The 19,645-nt window shown below is 43.2% G+C and overlaps 1 protein-coding gene across 3 annotated transcripts in view; it reads left to right on the top strand.

Moving 5' to 3' along the window:
* ATP11B (ATPase phospholipid transporting 11B (putative)) overlaps window positions 1-19,645 on the top strand; it is a 208,364-nt gene that overhangs the window by 115,636 nt on the left and 73,083 nt on the right. For all 3 annotated transcript variants that reach the window (XM_069727247.1, XM_069727248.1, XM_069727246.1), the window contains exons 13-17: window positions 5,848-6,006; window positions 9,508-9,683; window positions 10,949-11,017; window positions 12,374-12,447; window positions 13,776-13,879. In XM_069727247.1, coding sequence (XP_069583348.1) covers window positions 5,848-6,006; window positions 9,508-9,683; window positions 10,949-11,017; window positions 12,374-12,447; window positions 13,776-13,879 — 582 coding nt within the window. The remainder of the gene's footprint in view (window positions 1-5,847; window positions 6,007-9,507; window positions 9,684-10,948; window positions 11,018-12,373; window positions 12,448-13,775; window positions 13,880-19,645) is intronic.

The raw sequence follows: 19,645 nt of genomic DNA, 5'->3' as shown, positions 1-19,645 counted from the left end.
AAAAGCCTTCCTTCTTTTGTCTCCAGGAATTGTAGATGTGACTTTTACAATTATGTGATACAATTATTAGGTTCTGTAGAAGGACGTAGATCTGGGTATTTATTATGATGGAATATAGGCTGAACTGGATGGACAAATGTCTTTTTTCGGCCTTACTAACTATGTTATGTTACTATGTTACTATGACTTTCACATTGCTGTCCATTTGTCAGCCACACCTTAGCCTGAGCTGCTTGTTTTGTGTAAGAAGGGTTCCTGCGCACAAACAGTGTCTTGAGGTGACGATCAGCTGATTGCATGTGCAGAATATATTATATTTCTGTCATTATTATGTATACCCCTCCTTACATGTAAAGCGCCATGGACTAAATGGCGCTATAACAATGAATAATAATAATAATGATGATAATTTGGGACAAGAAAAAGTGATTTTCTCTGTTTCTAGTTAAATCCAATTTATTGATATGCGTACTGTGTATACTTGCACTTTGCTGCTTGCTCTTTGTAGCAATTTGGTCATGCGGAGCAGATGATTGCGGGAGTTTCTGTTTTTCCTTGAGGCTTTGTTTGAGAGATCCACATTTTTCTCTTTTATGTGTCCCATGCGTGCATCTTTCTAGTTAATATTTTGCAGTCTGAGAGAATTTATGTTGCTCAATAAGCTCCTGTTGACTTGACATAAAGGCAGTTTTACTTCATAGAACAAATATACTGGTATGTATAGTGGCTATGAAAAGCCTAAAGTCATAAATTCAAAGGGTACTTCAACATAGCATTTTAAGGCTGTGTGGATGTGTATGTACAGTACAGACCAAAAGTTTGGACACACCTTCTCATTTAAAGATTTTTCTGTATTTTCATGGCTATGAAAATTGTAAATCCACACTGAAGGCATCAAAACTATGAATTAACACATATGGAATTATATACTTAACAAAAATGTGTGAAACAGCTGCAAATTTATATATGTCTTATATTCTAGGTTCTTCAAAGTAGCCACCTTTTGCTTTGATGACTGCTTTGCACACTCTTGGCATTCTCTTGATTAGATTCAAGGGTAGTCACCGGGAATGGTTTTCACTTCACAGGTGTACCCTGTCAGGTTTAATTAGTGGGATTTCTTGCCTTATAAATGGGGTTGGGATCATCAGTTGTGTTGTGCAGAAGTCTGGTGGATACGCAGCTGATAGTCCTACTGAATAGACTGTAAGAATTTGTATTATGGCAAGAAAAAAGCAGCTAAGTAAAGAAAAACGAGTGGCCATCATTACTTTAAGAAATGAAGGTCAGTCAGTCCGAAAAGTTGGGAAAACTTTGAAATTGTCCCTAAGTGCAGCGGCAAAAACCATCAAGTGCTGGCTCACAAAAACCATCAAGCGCTGGCTCACATGAGGACCGCCCCAGGAAAGGAAGACCAAGAGTCACCTCTGCTTCTGAGGATAAGTTTATCCGAGTCACCAACCTCAGAAATCGCAGGTTAACAGCAGCTCAGATTAGAGACCAGGTCAATGCCACACAGACTTCTAGCAGCAGACACATCTCTACAACAACTGTTAAGAGGAGACATTGTGCAGCAGGCCTTCATGGTAAAATAGCTGCTAGGAAACCAATGCTAAGGACAGGCAACAAGCAGAAGAGACTTGATTGGGCTAAAGAACACAAGGAATGGACATTAGACCAGTGGAAATCTGTGCTTTGGTCTGATTTGGTCACCATTTCCGGTGACTACCTCTTGCAGCTCATCAAGAGAACCCAAGAGTGTGAAAAGCAGTCATCAAAGCAAAAGGTAGCTAGTTTGAAGAACCTAGAATATGACATATTTTCAGTTGTTTCACACTTTTTTGTTAAGTATATAATCCCACATGTATTAATTCATAGTTTTGATGCCTTCAGTGTGAATTTACAATTTTAATAGTCATGAAAATACAGAAAAATCTTTAAACGAGAAGGTGTCCAAACCTTTGGTCTGTATGTATATGTATGTGTGTGTGTGTGTGTGTGTGTATATATATATATATATATATATATATATATATATATATATATACACACACACATAAAAATGGTAACAGCACACTGTGGGTGCCAAGCCTCCTGGGTAAGACGGTCCACTCATCCACCCAAATAATATGCCAAAAAGAAAAAGAAGGCAGCACTTCAATTCTTGCACAGAGATGTGGGTCTAAATAAACTTCACAGTTTTTCACCTTTTCAAGAATTGGAGTGCTGCCTTTTTTTCTTTTTGGTGTATATATATATATATAATCTCAAGATTTTCAGCCCTTATTTTTTTAGCGCAATCCTGGCATGTATTGAGTCCCGGAGGAGGCGACGTTTCGGTAGCATATGGAGCAAGCGGTAGCCATATGGCAGATGGAGGTTACGGGTGGCCTGTATTTTCAGTGCCGCACTTCCGGCAACGTCATGAAAATTCATAAGCCATCATGAGCGGGATCGGAAGTGAAGTGTGTGCAGCGAATATGCAAGCCGCCCGCAACCTCCACCTCCCGTACGGCTTCCTCTTGCCTCCACGACTGCTACGTATGTAACCGTACGTTACCCGCACACCGCTACCTCCAGGACTCCATACATGACAGGATGGCACTACTCCGCTGCTGCTGTGAAAAAGTGGTTAAGAAACACCCCCGTGGGAGACTCGCGGACCCAGTAGCTGCTGCATCTTCCCCCTTGGCGTATACTCGAGTCAATAAGTTTCCCCGTTTTTTTAGGTAAAATTAGGTACCTCGGCTTGTACTCGGGTCGGCTTATACTCGAGTATATACGGTATATAAAATATGCACGCGGCCATGCTATTTTAGTTTTCTCCTTTTTCACATGAAAATGTCTTGTGCTTGTAAGTGGAGTGTTGACATCATTGTTTCTGATCTTGGGATATAGCTAATTAAGATCTAGAGGAGACAACCTCTTTCGGAATGCTTCCATAGGGGTCATTTGCTGATTGCCAATGTGACATTTCCTGCAACCTGTTGAATAGATGATTTTGCCAAGGGAAGGGAAGCCAGGGATTTGAGCTGCAGCGACTGCTAAAAGGGAAAATGCAATATTACACGGTGTCCATTTTTATAAAGTAAGGAGTAGTGATGAGCGAGTATACTCGTTACTCGAGATTTCCCGAGCACGCTTGGGTGGTCTCCGAGTATTTGTGACTGCTTGGGGAATTAGTTTGTCCCCACAGCTTCATGATTTACTACTGCTAGCCAGCCTGAATACACGTGTGGGCTGCCTGGTTGTTAGGGAATCTCCACATGTATTCAAGCTGTCTAGCAGCCGCAAATCATGCAGCTACGGCGACATAAACTACCGTATATACTCGAGTATAAGCCGAGATTTTCAGCCCATTTTTTTGGGCTGAAAGTCCCCCTCTCGGCTTATACTCGAGTCATATACCCGGGGGTCGGCAGGTGAGGGGGAGCGGGGGCTGTGTAGTTATACTTCTGCTGCGGCGCGGTCCCTGCAGTCCCTGGCTTCCCCGGCGCTGCAGATTCTTCCTGTACTGAGCGGTCACATGGCACCGCTCATTACAGAAATGAATAGGCGGCTCTGCCTCCATAGGGGTGGAGCCGCATATTCATTGCTGTAAATGATCGGTAACTGTGACCGCTCAATTACAGGAAGAAGCTGCAGCGCCGGGGAAGCCAGGGACTGCAGGGACCGCGCCAGGAGCAGGTGAGTATACGGGGAGCGCAGCGCTGCACTATATTTACCTGCTCCTCGCTCCGGTGCGGCTCCGTCTGCAGCGTCTTCTGGCAGTGACGCTCAGGTCGGAGGGCGCGGTGACGTAGTCAGTGCGCGCCCTCTGCTGAGCGTCAGTGCTGGAGACGGAGCCGCACGAGGAGCAGGTAAATATTGAAAGCGCCGGCGTCCTGAGCAAGAGAGGGGAGTATGTGATTTTTTTTTTTTATTGCAGCACCAGCAGCATTCTATATGGCACAGCTCTATAAGGAGCATCTATGGGGCCATAATCAACGGTGCAGAGCATTGTATATGGGGCACAGCTTTATAAGGAGCATCTATGGGGCCATAATCAACGGTGCAGAGCAATATATATATATGGCACAGCTTTATAAGGAGCATCTATGGGGCCATAATCAACGGTGCAGAGCAATATATATATGGCACAGCTTTATAAGGAGCATCTATGGGGCCATAATCAACGGTGCAGAGCAATATATATATGGCACAGCTTTCTATGGAGCATCTATGGGGCCATAATGAACGGTATAGAGCATTCCATATGGCACAGCTTTATAAGGAGCATCTATGGGGCCATAATGAACGGTGCAGAGCAATATATATATGGCACAGCTTTATGTGGAGCATCTATGGGGCCATAATGAACGGTGCAGAGCAATATATATATGGCACAGCTTTATAAGGAGCATCTATGGGGCCATAATCAACGGTGCAGAGCAATATACAGTGGGGCAAAAAAGTATTTAGTCAGTCAGCAATAGTGCAAGTTCCACCACTTAAAAAGATGAGAGGCGTCTGTAATTTACATCATAGGTAGACCTCAACTATGGGAGACAAACTGAGAAAAAAAAATCCAGAAAATCACATTGTCTGTTTTTTTATCATTTTTTTTGCATTTTATGGTGGAAAATAAGTATTTGGTCAGAAACAAACAATCAAGATTTCTGGCTCTCACAGACCTGTAACTTCTTCTTTAAGAGTCTCCTCTTTCCTCCACTCATTACCTGTAGTAATGGCACCTGTTTAAACTTGTTATCAGTATAAAAAGACACCTGTGCACACCCTCAAACAGTCTGACTCTAAACTCCACTATGGTGAAGACCAAAGAGCTGTCAAAGGACACCAGAAACAAAATTGTAGCCCTGCACCAGGCTGGGAAGACTGAATCTGCAATAGCCAACCAGCTTGGAGTGAAGAAATCAACAGTGGGAGCAATAATTAGAAAATGGAAGACATACAAGACCACTGATAATCTCCCTCGATCTGGGGCTCCACGCAAAATCCCATCTATGGGGCCATAATGAACGGTGCAGAGCATTCTATATAGCACAGTTGTATATGGAGCATCTATGGGGCAATAATGAACGGTATGGAGCATCTATTTTTATTTTTGAAATTTATTAGTAGCTGCTGCATTTCCTACCCTAGGCTTATTCTCGAGTCAATAAGTTTTCCCAGTTTTTTGTGGCAAAATTAAGGGGGTCGGCTTATACTCGAGTATATACGGTAAATTCCCGAGCACGCCGAAATACTCGGAGACCACCTGAGCGTGCTCGGGAAATCTCAATTAATGAGTACACTCGCTCATCACCTGTAAGGAGCATTTAAGAGCCCCTGTTAGTTCCCTTTGGCTGTGTGCTGTATTTTCGCTGCATCCGGAACTGATTCTAATCGCGCAGCTAAATTCGCATGTGTTCATTTTTTGTGTTCAGATTTACCACATCTAATGAATGGCTAAGGGTGTAATTACGTAGCGGAGATAATTGACATGCTGCGGCTCGTAAACCTGGAGGCTTATGCCTGCACCGCAGCCAGAAGTGCCATAACTCCTATGAGTAGCATATATTAGTTTTAGATAAGACACTCTTCTTTACCAATACAATGTTGGTGTACAAAGCATTGCCAGGTCCAGATCCAAAGGAATCCAAAATCCATGACCTGAGAAAATGCAAAGCTTCTACTAGTCACACATCAAACCATTTAGTCCGTATCTGTCACTCCCCATAATACTTATGTGTCGGTACTTAATTATTTTTTTGTAAACTTTTAGGTTATATAAATATTTTACATTTGCATTTTATTAGAAAGACAAAAGCTAATTACGGTTAGTAAAGGCTTTTCTTCTTCTCACAGGTAGAATATGTATTTACAGATAAAACCGGCACATTGACCGAAAATGAAATGCAGTTTAGAGAATGTTCAGTAAATGGACTGAAATACCAAGAGATCAATGGAAAACTTGTTCCAGAAGGAGTGACCATAGATTATGTTGATGGAGCCTCTACAAGCTTGGTAAGGCAAAAGTGGATTAAAGTATGCATTGTACAATCATTACAAGTAATATGTAAAGCGGTGCCAGCTCTTGGTCTGTGATAAAAAGTCAAAGCAGCCATGAGTTCTGTATGGTGGCAAAATCACTTAACCCCTTCCCATTATAAGACATAATAGTACTCCTTATCCGGGAAGTAGTTCCTGCAAATGGACGGCTTAGCTCTCCTCCACTCCAGCTGTAACAGCCATAGCTGGGGCCAGCGCTTTCTTTGGCTGTTAAACCCTCTACTTGCTTCAGTAAACGGCAGCCATGACAATACTGTTGTGTGAGGAAATTAACTCCCTATTACCCCATAACAACCCTCCTCCACCAGACCCACACCCTATACGATGCTATTGTGGACTGCCAAAAGTTTGTCATGTGGTCTGGTCTGCCAGGTACAGTGACCTGTTAGGCTTGCGTCATTAACTGAATGGTAGCATGGGTTAACAGCTGTGATCGGATCTTGTGTTAATTGCTGCTGTCAAGTATGATGTGGATTGGATCCTGAGCACACTTCTGACATGTATGACGGATTTCGTGAAGGGGTTAATACTTGTTAGTGCAACACTGTCAAACTGTAATTGGCGCATTGCCAGTAATACCCGACAGTCAGTGCAGAGGAGTGCAGAGAAGCCCAGCGCCGGAGGACAGACAGCGGTAGGTAAGTATGTAGTGTTTGTTTTTTTTTAACTTTTACGCTGGTAACCAGGGTAAACATCGGGTTACTAAGCGCGGCCCTGCGCTTAGTTACCCGATATTTACCCTGGTTACCAGTGAAGACATCGCTGGATCGGTGTCACACACGCCGATCCAGCGATGTCAGCGGGAGATCCAGCGACGAAATAAAGTTCTGGACTTTCTTCAGCGACCAACGATCTCCCAGCAGGGGCCTGATCGTTGGTCGCTGTCACACATAACGATTTCCTTAACGATATCGTTGCTACATCACAAAAAGCAACGATATCGTTAACAATATCGTTATGTGTGAAGGTACCTTAACATGTGTGGGGGCCCCGGGCTATTGATTTAGGACTGCCCATAATTCTAGTCTCCTGGAGATAAGTGATCACCAGACCTGTCTTTCGTAAAGAAAATTTGGCATTGCAAGCATTCATTAGTATGGGAGAATCACCGGAGATGGCTGCCGGACAAACGATTTGTCTGAAAAATCGTTCAGTCGACAATCTAATGTGTATGGCAAGCTTTAGATATAACTGATAAGCATGAGTGAGTTATCAAGCATTAGACACATGGACAGAGCAATAGCAAAAAATGTGTGTGCCATGACTCTGCTCATCACACTGCTCATAACAAGGCTAATAATGTCACTACTGATGTCACTGACACTATGAGCCACGTCTCTGCTGATGGCAGCGACACTGTGAGCCACGTCTGCTGATGGCAGCGACACTGTGAGCCGCGTCTCTGCTGATGGCAACAACACTGTGAGGCACGTCTCTGCTGATGGCAACAACACTGTGAGGCACGTCTCTGCTGAAGGCAGCGACACTGTGAGCCACGTCTGCTGATGGCAGCGACACTGTGAGCCGCGTCTGCTGATGGCAAAGACACTGTGAGCCGCGTCTCTGCTGATGGCAAAGACACTGTGAGCCACGTCTCTGCTGATGGCAGCGACACTGTGAGCCACGTCTGCTGATGGCAGCGACACTGTGAGCCACGTCTCTGCTGATGGCAGCGACACTGTGAGCCACGTCTCTGCTGATGGCAGCGACACTGTGAGCCACGTCTCTGCTGATGGCAGCGACACTGTGAACCTTGTCTCTGCTGATGGCAGCGACACTGTGAGCCACGTCTCTGCTGATGGCAGCGACACTGTGAGCCAAGTCTCTGCTGATGGCAGCGACACTGTGAGCCACGTCTGCTGATGGCAGCGACACTGTGAGCCACGTCTCTGATGATGGCAGCGACACTGTGAGCTACGTCTGCTGATGGCAATGACACTGTGAGCCACGTCTCTGATGATGGCAGCGACACTGTGAGCTACGTCTCTGATGATGGCAGCGACACTGTGAGCCAAGTCTCTGATGATGGCAGCGACACTGTGAGCCAAGTCTCTGCTGATGGCAGCGACACTGTGAGCCACGTCTCTGCTGATGGCAGCGACACTGTGAGCCACGTCTCTGCTGATGGCAGCGACACTGTGAGCCACGTCTGCTGATGGCAGCGACACTGTGAGCCACGTCTGCTGATGGCAGCGACACTGTGAGCCACGTCTGCTGATGGCAATGACACTGTGAGCCACGTCTGCTGATGGCAATGACACTGTGAGCCACGTCTGCTGATGGCAGCGACACTGTGAGCCACGTCTGCTGATGGCAGCGACACTGTGAGCCACGTCTCTGCTGATGGCAGCGACACTGTGAGCCACATCTCTGCTGATGGCAGCGACACTGTGAGCCACGTCTGCTGATGGCAGCGACACTGTGAGCCACGTCTGCTGATGGCATCGACACTGTGAGCCACGTCTGCTGATGGCAATGACACTGTGAGCCACGTCTGCTGATGGCAGCGACACTGTGAGCCACGTCTCTGCTGATGGCAACGAGACTTTAATCTGGGCCCTATTAGAACACAGCAGGATTAATCTACCAGTCCCATTATGGTTTCTCCCATGAGCTGCGGATGGCTTTCTCATAATTATAATGGTTATATTCCCAGTCATTACATGTCCAAAGCTAATTACTTCCATGTTTAGTTATATGTGCTGAATACTGTGATATATGATGGCGATAGATCCTCTAAGCCTAATACATCTCGTGATCTCTGCCCTGCCTGTATCTTGGCGTTTAAATGCTGTTGAAGACAGAGGCCCCGATTAATTTAGGGGTTTTCTCTAGGTTTTTGGCTTCATACACCACAAGAAGTCGCAACATTTTAGCACAACTTAGGAATTGTTCAAAAATGTTTGTACACTTGGTGTTTTCAGACCAAGACCATACAGGTTTGCCAAAATGGGTGGAGCATGGGCGAGATGGGGTATGGCTACATCTGCCTGTCTACTATATGAAGAGATATGCCACTTTAGTAGTGCATCTTTGGCTAGAAATATTACTTCGGCCAGAGATTGAATACCTCTCTGCCTGAAGCGCACAGCACCTAGTTAATGAACTGGGCTCATCCTACTCCTGCACACCTCTTCATTAGAACTGGCGCGTATACAATGCTTTTCTTAATGAATCGGGTTCATAGTCTCTGGTGATGCACTATGTATGAGAGATGCAAGTGGTCAGTGCTGTGACTGGTCATGTTCTGCCCTCGCTGTTTGTTTCTGCAGAGACCTATTCCTAGTGTGTTCCCTGGTGCCTGCAGCCAAACGCGTGGCTGTACCACAGCCAGATATTGTGAGACTGAAATCACTTATGAACGCCTGTTTGCAGTCTGCTGTATTGTGCTGCCTTTTATGTAACTATGCTCCTAAAAACAAATGTATGTTCAAAATATATATTTCCATTTATTAGACTGTAGAAGAAGAACTTTTCTTTAAAGCTGTTTCCCTCTGCCACACGGTACAAATAAGTCATGACCAGCCTGATGGTTGTGGTGATGGGCTCCGATTTTCCAATGGGATCTCCTCACAACTGGAATATTATGCATCCTCCCCTGACGAAAAAGCCTTGGTTGAAGCCTCCAGAAGGTGAGGATCTGTCCAGTCATTATGAAATGAAATTTGCTTTAACAAGTGATAATTGAAAATTCCCTCTTATGAATAGGAGGAATAAATCTGAATACCCCTTTGAACCCATTTCACATGTCACACAGTACAGAAGCACATGTGCCAACATTACAACCCCATACCACAGTACTGTAGACACTCCCCATGCAGCCACACAAGCTCTGTTTGGTATATATTTAACCCATCAGTGACGGGCCAATCTTTTAAAATCTGACATGTCACTTTATGTAGTAATACCTCTGGAATGCTCCAACATATCCATTGATTTTGAGAGAGTTTTTTCGTGACACATTATACTTTATGATAATGATCAATTTAAGTTGATATGTTTTACTGGTTGTAATAAAAATATCAGAAATTTGACAAAATTTTTTAAAAAATTGCAATTTTCAAACTTTGATTCTCCCTTTAATCGAGATGGTCAAATCACACAAAAACATTAATAAATAACATTTCCCACATATCTGCTTTACATTAGCACCATTTTTGATATGTTGTCTTATTTTATTATCATTTTAGGAGGTTTAATAATGTGGCACTAATTTTTTTTTTTTTTTTTTCAAGGAAATTTGCAAAACTTATTTTTTAAGAGACCTGTTCTGGAACCTCCAAATGTAATACCATTTTAAAAACACACCTTCAATGTATTAAAAATTGCTTTCAGGTAGTTTATGAACCCTTCAGGTGATTTTCAGGAATTAATACAAAGTGGTATAACAGGAATGAAAAAGTTGGTTTTTACCACCTAAATGTCGCTAACTTCTGAACAGACCGCTATAGCCGGCAAACTTTAAGACCGTTATTTGGCCCTGAACTGTTATGACAAACATCAGGACCACACAATCATGATCTCAGGGTGCCAATGGGGTTGAAGAGGAAACCCACACTCTGTTAACCATTTAGATGCTGTAGTCACTTGACAGCAGCATCTAATGGGTTAAATGGCCATTGTCGTTACTAACACTGATTGTGGCTGATGCAGCAAGTTGTCAGCTATAGTGTACAGCCGACAGCTGCTGGATTGTCACATGTCGGAGGATACTATTCTCTTATATCGCAGGTCAGTAAAACGACGTATTGGCAGTCATTAAGAGGTTATTATACATTTCTTTTCAGGGACTTTCACAGACAATTCTTACTTTTTTTTTTAAATTACTGAGCTTTAGATAAGTTAATGATGATTAACTCCTATTCAAGGTAATAACTTCATTTTCTTTTGATCATAGGATGGGTGTTGCATTTTTTGGTAATACTGGGGAAACTATGGAAATCAAAATCCTTGGCAAACTGGAGAGGTAACACTTTATATAAATAGGAGGAAAAATATTTAATGTGGTTAGATACTACTCTGACAACAACTTCTCAAGTAAAATAATAAGCTATACTTGCCTCCAGTGCAACATTCCTGGAACAGTGGCGGGGCTCGCATGACCTTATGTCTTGTCACATTATGTGAGCTCTACTAATGCATCACTTCACTCTCTCTTCCTACTGATGAAACTCACATCTGGCGGAGGTGAGAGAGCAGCAGAGCTATCACCTCCTCCCATGTCCTTTTTGTCCAAAGTAAGTGAGAACTGAGCGTCTTATTAGGGGCAGTGTCCGATGAAACCCTGCTGGAATGACGTCAGCACCAGATGTCAGTGTAGGCTGTTGTTGTTTTACTTGGGGGAATATAGTGATTTGTCTATGCCATCCGCATGTTCGCACTGGTCGATTTTGCTGCTTTCTTGTCCTGATTTCTTGGCAGGAAAGAAGCGGCGGCAAAAACACAGGTTTAGGCTATGTGCACACGTTGCGGATTAGCCTCTGGAATTTTTTGTGCGGATCGTGCATCTCTTGGCAGAAAACGCAGGTGCAGATTTGCTGTGTTTTTATGCGGATTGGCAGCGGATTTTGTGCGGATTTCTTGCGTTTTTTTACCCCTGCGGATTTCTAGAATGGATTGGGTACAAAAACGGCTGCAGATCCGCACAAAAGAAGTGATATGCTCCTTCTTTTAATCCACAGCGTTTCCGCGTGGAATTTTCCGCACCATTAGCAGTTTTTTTTTTACACTGATTTACATTGTACTGTAAATCACTTGCACCGCAAAAACCGCCGCAGACCTGCAAGAAATCCGCAACGTGTGCACATAGCCTTAGGTGCATTTTTGTTGCGGTTTTGGTGCGTTTTTTTGTGTTTTTGGGCTAAATTGTGTCTCCATGCTAATGTCCATAACTTTTCTGCAGAAAAAAGCTGCAAATAATGATACCTGCGCTTTTGCTGTGATTTTGCAGTGTTTTTTTCAACACCCATTTAAGCCAATGGGTGAAAAACGCTGCAAAAACGCTGAAAGAAGTGACATGCTCTATGTAAAAAAAAAAAAAAAACAAAGCACAAAATCCTGTTGACAAAAAAAAAAATGTATGTGCATGAGATTTCTGAAATCTAGCATAAAAAAAGCCCAGTGTGAACATACCCTTACTGGAGTTTATAGAAACTCCTGGATTTCTCCTGAGGATAATTGTAGCGCATATGTGCACCCCCTTCTCATTTATCAACCTAGTTTAAAAAGAAGTTAAATCAAATGAAGCTATCAGCAGGAAAATGTTATTTTCTCTTGGCTGTTTTATAAAAATGGTAATTTCTCTTCCTTTTTTTTTTTATAGGTACAAGCTTCTTCATGTGTTGGAGTTTGATGCAAATCGGCGCCGGATGAGTGTCATTGTTGAGAGTCCTTCTGGTAAGTTTACCGAAGGGCAATGGGGAAATTGTTTTTTTTACTAATGTTAGTAGTGATGCAGAGTTGTTACTCTTAATTTTTTCTGGTTTTGTGTTTCGTCTGCCATCTTCATTCATATTCCGCACACCCACATGCAGTTTCAAACTTCTTCTAGCTTCAGATATGACACATATGGGCAAGTTCCTCACATTTCATGATACATGTAAGGTCCATGTACAGAATGCTGCTGTCTTCATGTGTCCGCACAACTTCATCACTATTCTGATTTATTCCAATTTATCCTTCTTACAGCTCCAAAATAATTTCACCTGCCCTGTGCCATGGTGTGAGTTCTGTCCTCTACACCAGTGATCCCCAACCTTCCTGACCTTGAGAGCCACATTCAGGTCTGCAAGAGGGTCGAGAGCCACATCCAGCTACTGTCCCCTCCTCACAGTAGTGGCAACCCCATTACGGGTATAATGATAACCAAAGCTTTTCTACACAAATCACCCAAAAGCAGTATACCAAGATCCAGGGGTTCCCACCACATCCCCATTCAGCATTCTTCCATCACGCACTCCCAACAGTCACATCCAGCTTCAAGTACCTCCTCTGACCGATAGTATCATTCTGTCTCCAGCGTACCATACTTAAATTACCTCTAAACCCCCAAGACCAGTAGAAGTGTACCCAAATCTGCTCTTCTGTGCAGGGCTACTCACTAAGTTCACCATTTTCAGATGTGCTCTTCATACCAGTATACTAAATCTGGAGCTAATGCACCAAGCTGGCAGAGAGTTGCGAGCCACAATTCATGGGACCGCGTGCAACATGTGGCTCCCGAGCTGCAGATTGGGGACCCCTGCTCTACACTAATGCTTGCTCTGTGTGATCTTTCCTTCACACTAATGCTTTATGTTCTTCACCACTCTCCCCCATCGCTGAAGGTTCTGCTGAGGATTCATTTTCTGTCTGCACTGCCTGTATGATCTATCCAGCAGGATCTGGGTCCTTTACCCCTTTAATGCAGTCTTCTTTGTTGTATGCAATCTCTGTCTCTCCCTTTCTTGCTACTATCTCTAATAGTTAGAGAAGGAAGAAATAGGGCGGAGAGAACAGGACATCAGCCCTTGCCAAGAGCAACCAGGTGTAATGTGCTGCTTGCACCTCCGGCCATGTGCAGGAGTCACACAGACTCCACAGCAGCAAAATAGTAGGAAAATTTGAATTGTGACCATTTGCATTTGTGAAATAATCAAACAATTAGAACAAATCTGTGCAAATGTGTCCATCGCTTGTAAGAATAGCATTTTTTAATGAGTTTAAATGTCCTTAATTCCTTCCAGGGGAAAAGATACTTTTCACCAAAGGAGCGGAGTCTGCCATCCTTCCAAATGCCAAAAATGGGGAAATAGATAGAACGAGACTGCATGTAGATGAATTTGCTTTAGTAAGTTTTATTTATGACATATATTTTTTTTTCATGTCTTTAATATTTCCATGTGACATTTTTGTCTGAAAATATAATTCAACCACTTGTAACGGGTTGTCCAAAAATGTCCAGCAAACTGTATGAACCATTTCTCATGATTTGAGCTCGCCTTTTTGTCACCCTCTTCTCTTGTAGTGAACATTCTAAGTCAGAGTCATAATGAGGGGCAGAAATAAGATGCACCTAATTCATTAAGAAACGCACGCCACTTAATTCAATGCATTTAATCACTGGCTTCCATGCGCCACGCCAGACATGTTACTCCAGTGAGTTACTGGAGTAATATTTTTGGAATAAAAATCGCGACCTCTTTTGAAGAATGTGATAAGTGGGTGCAGTCAGCCCCTTCCCTGAGTGCTTCATAGTTTACACCGTTTTGGCAGAACTGCCCCAAACTGGAATGGAAGTGTCAAAAGTTTCAAAATGTTTTCTCACCTTTGCATTGCGCAAAAATTTAGTGATTTTTTTTTTTTTTAAATTTACCGTACTTATATCAGTTTTCTGGCATAGACACTTTACTAACTGGGGGGACAAAGCCCCTGATGCATCAGAGTAAAGCTCTCCTTTTCCACAGCAGCTCCCCAGTTACCTAACTGCTACAACAGCTCCCCCTATATATACTAATTGGTGTTAGCCCATCCCTTCCTTAGTTGGCACAAAGATGCAGTTAGATAACACACACGTAAAAGTATCAGTGATGGCATCCAGCTACTTCTATTCATGATTCAGTGCAAGACCTCATCGCTACAGCAAATTAGTTTTGGCCCTGCACTAAAATATGTCTTTTAAGTGCTGCATGCTCCTTTCTGGTTTGCGGATCTGTTAATCTATTGCAAGGGAACTAGCCCAAGTGTATTAAATAATTTGATATTTAACCCTTAACAACCACTGATATGCCTTTTTACAGGTTGTCATTAAGGTCCTTAATCCTTTATGTACTTATCCTGACGGTGCTGAAAATTTTAGTAAATAATGCCGCCCGACAGATAAGAATGTAGTGGGTGTTAACTTTATATTATAGCAGACCATCAGCCACAATCGGGTTTGGCATCGATTTATGGCAGTTTAACCCCTTCATGACCGGGGGATTTTTCGTTTTTCCATGTTCGTTTTTCGCTCCCCTCCTTCCCAGAGCCATAACTTTTTTATTTTTCTGTCAATTTGGCCATGTGAGGGCTTATTTTTTGCGGGACGGGTTGTACTTTTGAACGACATCATTGGTTTTAGCATGTCGTGTACTAGAAAACGGGAAAAAAATTCCAAGTGCGGTGAAATTGCAAAAAAAGTGCAATCCCACATTGGTTTTTTGTTTGGCTTTTTTGCTAGGTTCACTAAATGCTAAAACTGACCTGCCATTATGATTCTCCAGGTCATTACGAGTTCATAGACACCAAACATGACTAGGTTATTTTTTATCTAAGTGGTGAAAAAAAATTCCAAACTTTGCTAAAAAAAAAAAAAAAATTGCGCCATTTTCCGATACTCGTAGCGTCTCCATTTTTCATGATCTGGGGTCGGTTGAGGGCTTATTTTTTGCGTGCCGAGATGACGTTTTTAATGATAGCATTTCGGTGCAGATACATTCTTTTGATCGCCCGTTATTGCATTTTAATGCAATGTCGCGGCGACCAAAAAAACGTAATTCTGGCGTTTCGAATTTTTTTCCCGCTACGCTGTTTAGCGATCAGGTTAATACTTTTTTTTAATTGATAGATCGGGCGATTCTGAGCGCGGCGATACCAAATATGCGTAGATTTGATATTTTTTTTATTGATTTATTTTGATTGGGGCGAAAGGGGGGTGATTTAAACTTTTATGTGTTTTTTATTTTTTTCACATTTTTTTAAACTTTTTTTTTTAACTTTTGCCATGCTTCAATAGCCTCCATGAGAGGCTAGAAGCAGGCATAGCACGATCGGCTCTGCTACATAGCAGCGATCTGCTGATCGCTGCTATGTAGCAGAATTGCACGTGTGCTGTGAGCGCCGACCACAGGGTGGCACTCACAGCGACGGGCAATCAGTAACCATAGAGGTCTCAAGGACCTCTATGGTTACCATTCACAAGCATCGCCGACCCCCGATCATGTGACGGGGGTCGGCGATGACGTCATTTCCGGCCGCCCGGCCAGAAGCGGTAGTTAAATGCCGCTGTCTGCGTTTGACAGCGGCATTTAACTAGTTAATAGGTGCGGGCAGATCGCGATTCTGCCCGCGCCTATTACGGGCACATGTCAGCTGTTCAAAACAGCTGACATGTCCCGGCTTTGGTGCGGGCTCACCGCGGAGCCCTGCATCAAAGCAGGGGAGCCGGCATCGGACGGTATAGTACGTCCGATGCCGGTAAGGGGTTAAGCCCCTAGATTCCTCTGTCAATCGCAACATCAGCATTTAGATGTTTAACAGAGGGCAAAGGCCTCCTCCTTAAACTTATCGAGACCCTATGACCATAATTGCTTCAGCAGTGCACTGTGATATGTTGGACCCTGCTCTGTTGCGGTGCTGCCAGTTTTCCATAAGTTTACAGTGGGTATGGAAAGTATTCACACCGGTCTAAAATTTTCACCTTTTGTTTCATTGCAGCCATTTGGTAAATTCAAAAAATTAAGTTCATTTTTGTTTTCATTAATGTACACTCTGCACCCTATCTTGACTGGAAAAAAAACAAATGTAGAAATTTTTGCAAATGTATTAAAAAATAAAAACTGAAATATCACATGGTCATACATATTCAGACTCTTTGCCCAGTATTAAGTAGAAGCACCCTTTTGAGCTAGTACAGCCATGAGTCGTCTTGGGAATGATACAATAAGTTTTTCACACCTGGATTTGGGGATCCTCTGCCATTCTTCCTTGCAGATCCTCTCCAGTTCCGTCAGGTTGGATGGTGAACGTTGGTGCACAGCCATTTTCAGGTCTCTCTGGAAGAGGTTTTCATCCAGGAATATCCCTGTATTTGGCCGCATTCATGTTTCATTCAATTGCAACCAGTCATCTTGTTCCTGCAGCTGAGAAACACCCCCATAGCTTGATGCTGCCACCACCATGTTTCACTGTTGGGATTGTATTTGGCTGGTGATGAGCAGAGCCTGGTTTTCTCCACACATACCGCTTAGAATTATCGCCAAAAAGGTCTATCTTCGTCTCATCAGACCAGAGAATCTTATTTCTCATAGTCTGGGAGTCCTTCATGTTTTTTTTTTTTTTATAGCAAACTGTGGGCTTTCATATGTCTTGCACTGACAAGAGGCTTCTGTTGGGCCACTCTGACAAAAAGGCCTGAGTGGTGGAGGGCTGCAGTGATGGTTGACTTTGTGGATGTTTCTCCTATCTCCCTACTGCAACTGTGTAGCTCAGCCACAGTGATCTTGGGGTTTTTCTTTACCTCTCTCACCAAGGCTCTTCTCCCATGAGTGCAGTTTGGCTGGACAGCCAGGTCTAGGAAGACTTCTGGTGGTCCCAAACTTCTTCCATTTAAGGATTATGGAGGCCACTGTGCTCTTAGGAACCTTGAGTACTGCAGAAATTCTGTTTTAACCTTGGCCAGACCTGTGCTTTGCCACAATTCTGTCTCAGAGCTCCTTGGCTAGTTTCTTGACCTCATGATTCTCCTTTGGTCTGACATGCCCTGTGAGCTGTGAGGTCATAGGCTGGGGTCACACTGCATTATGGCAGTCCGTTAGAGGGACTGCGTTACACCGAGGCGTAACGCGGTTTAACGCAGTCCGTTAACGCTGCCATTAACCCCTATTATCGAGTGCATCGCCAACGCATGCCATAATGGGCATGCGTTAGCAATGTGCCGTCATTGTATAACGGACCCTCGGACGTGTTCTGCAGCATTTCGGGGTCCGTCGCTGCTAGCACAGATAGAGCATCTGCACTAGTACGATCGCATAACACAATCTTGCGTTAACACAGTCCGTTTAACGCATGCGTTGAACGGACTGCACTAACGCAATGTGAACCCAGCCTTATATAGATAGGTGTGTACCTTTCCAAATCAAGTCCTATCGGTTTAATTTAACACAGCTGGCTTCCAATGATGGAGTAGAACCATCTCAAGGAGGATCACAAGGAAATGGACAGAATGTGACTTAAATATGAGTGTCTGAGCAAAGGGTCTCAATACTTACGACCATGTGATATTTCAGTTTTTCTTTTTTATTAAATTTGCAAAAATTACTACAGTTCTGTTATTTTTCAGTCAAAATGGGGTGCAGAGTGTACATTAATGAGAAAAAATTAACTTTTTTGAATTTACCAAATGGCTGCAATGAAGCAGAGTGAAAAATATAAAGGGGTTGAATACTTTCCGTACCCACTGTGTGTAATATATATACCGGTGTGTGTGTGTATATAGATATAGATATATATATAGATATAGATATATAGATATATATAGATATAGATATATATATATATATATATATATATATATATATATATATATATATATATATATATTTATTTATATTTATATATATATATATATTTATATATATATAATAAAAAAAAAAAAAAAAAAAAATATATATATATATATATATATATATATATATATATATATATATATATATATATATATATAGTCTATTATATAATTGTCTAAGGGTCACTTCCGTCTGTCTTTCTCTATCACCTCTCATTGGGGGACACAGGAAGCATGGGGTTTATGCTGCTGCCACTAGGAGGCTGACACTATGCACAAAAAAAAGTTAGCTCCTCCTCTGCAGTATACACCCCACCGACTGGCATTATACACTCCAGTTTAGCTTAGTGTCAGTAGGAGGTGGACATGGGTCTTTGAATAGACCCCTATCTACCTCAATGTGCATCCTTTTTCTTTTAGGTTCTCCGGAGGGATACAGGGTGAGCAGTCACACCTGTAGTCCCACTATGCGGACTATGAGTACGGCGTGTACTGCCACCCCGTATCCTCATAGATCCCTCAGCAGGATCATGATCCTGGCACACAAGCGTGCTCAGAAGTCCGGTCCTAGCTCCGTCTCTCACCCACTCGCCTTCCAGAGCCTGTCGGTTGGAGGAGACGAGGACATCCATCACAGCTTCAGGTTAGTAACTGCGTGGGATGTTTAGGTGAGTATTTTCCCAGTCCCTGATCTTCCTCGGTCCTCCCTCGCAGTGGGGGACTAGAAGTCCCTAAATACGCTGGCTTTTATTTTTAATAGGGATCCCAGGGGCAGCCACACGATCTTATCGCCGCTCCACTACCTGCATAGCGCGCAGTCTGGCGTCTTCCCCTCCTTGAAGTGCGGCAGGAGCTCACATCACCTCCCTGTCTACTAATAATAAATCATTTTTCTTTCCTCAAAAATTGTTTTAGCAAGCAATTTTTTTTATTTTCGCAAGGGTAACAGGAGAAATTGGACCCCAATAGTTGTTTCCCAGTTTGTCCTGGTATGCTCGTACCCCATATGTGGGGGTAAATGACTGTTTGGGTGCACGTCGGGGATCTGAAGGGAGGGGGCACCATTTGACTTTTTGAACACAAGATTGGCTGGAATCCATGGTGGCGCCATGTTGCATTTGGAGACCCCTGATGTGCCTAAACAGTGGAAACCCCTCAATTCTAACTGCAACACTAACCCCAACACACCCCTAACCCTAATCCCAACTCTAGCCATAACCCTAATCAAAACCCTAACCTCAACACACCCCTAACCACAAACCTAACCCCAACACACCCCTAACCCTAATCCCA

Source organism: Ranitomeya imitator, chromosome 5 (assembly GCF_032444005.1).
Source record: "Ranitomeya imitator isolate aRanImi1 chromosome 5, aRanImi1.pri, whole genome shotgun sequence".
In the NCBI taxonomy this organism is placed as follows: domain Eukaryota; kingdom Metazoa; phylum Chordata; class Amphibia; order Anura; family Dendrobatidae; genus Ranitomeya; species Ranitomeya imitator.
This window is presented reverse-complemented; position numbering and strand designations above follow the sequence as displayed.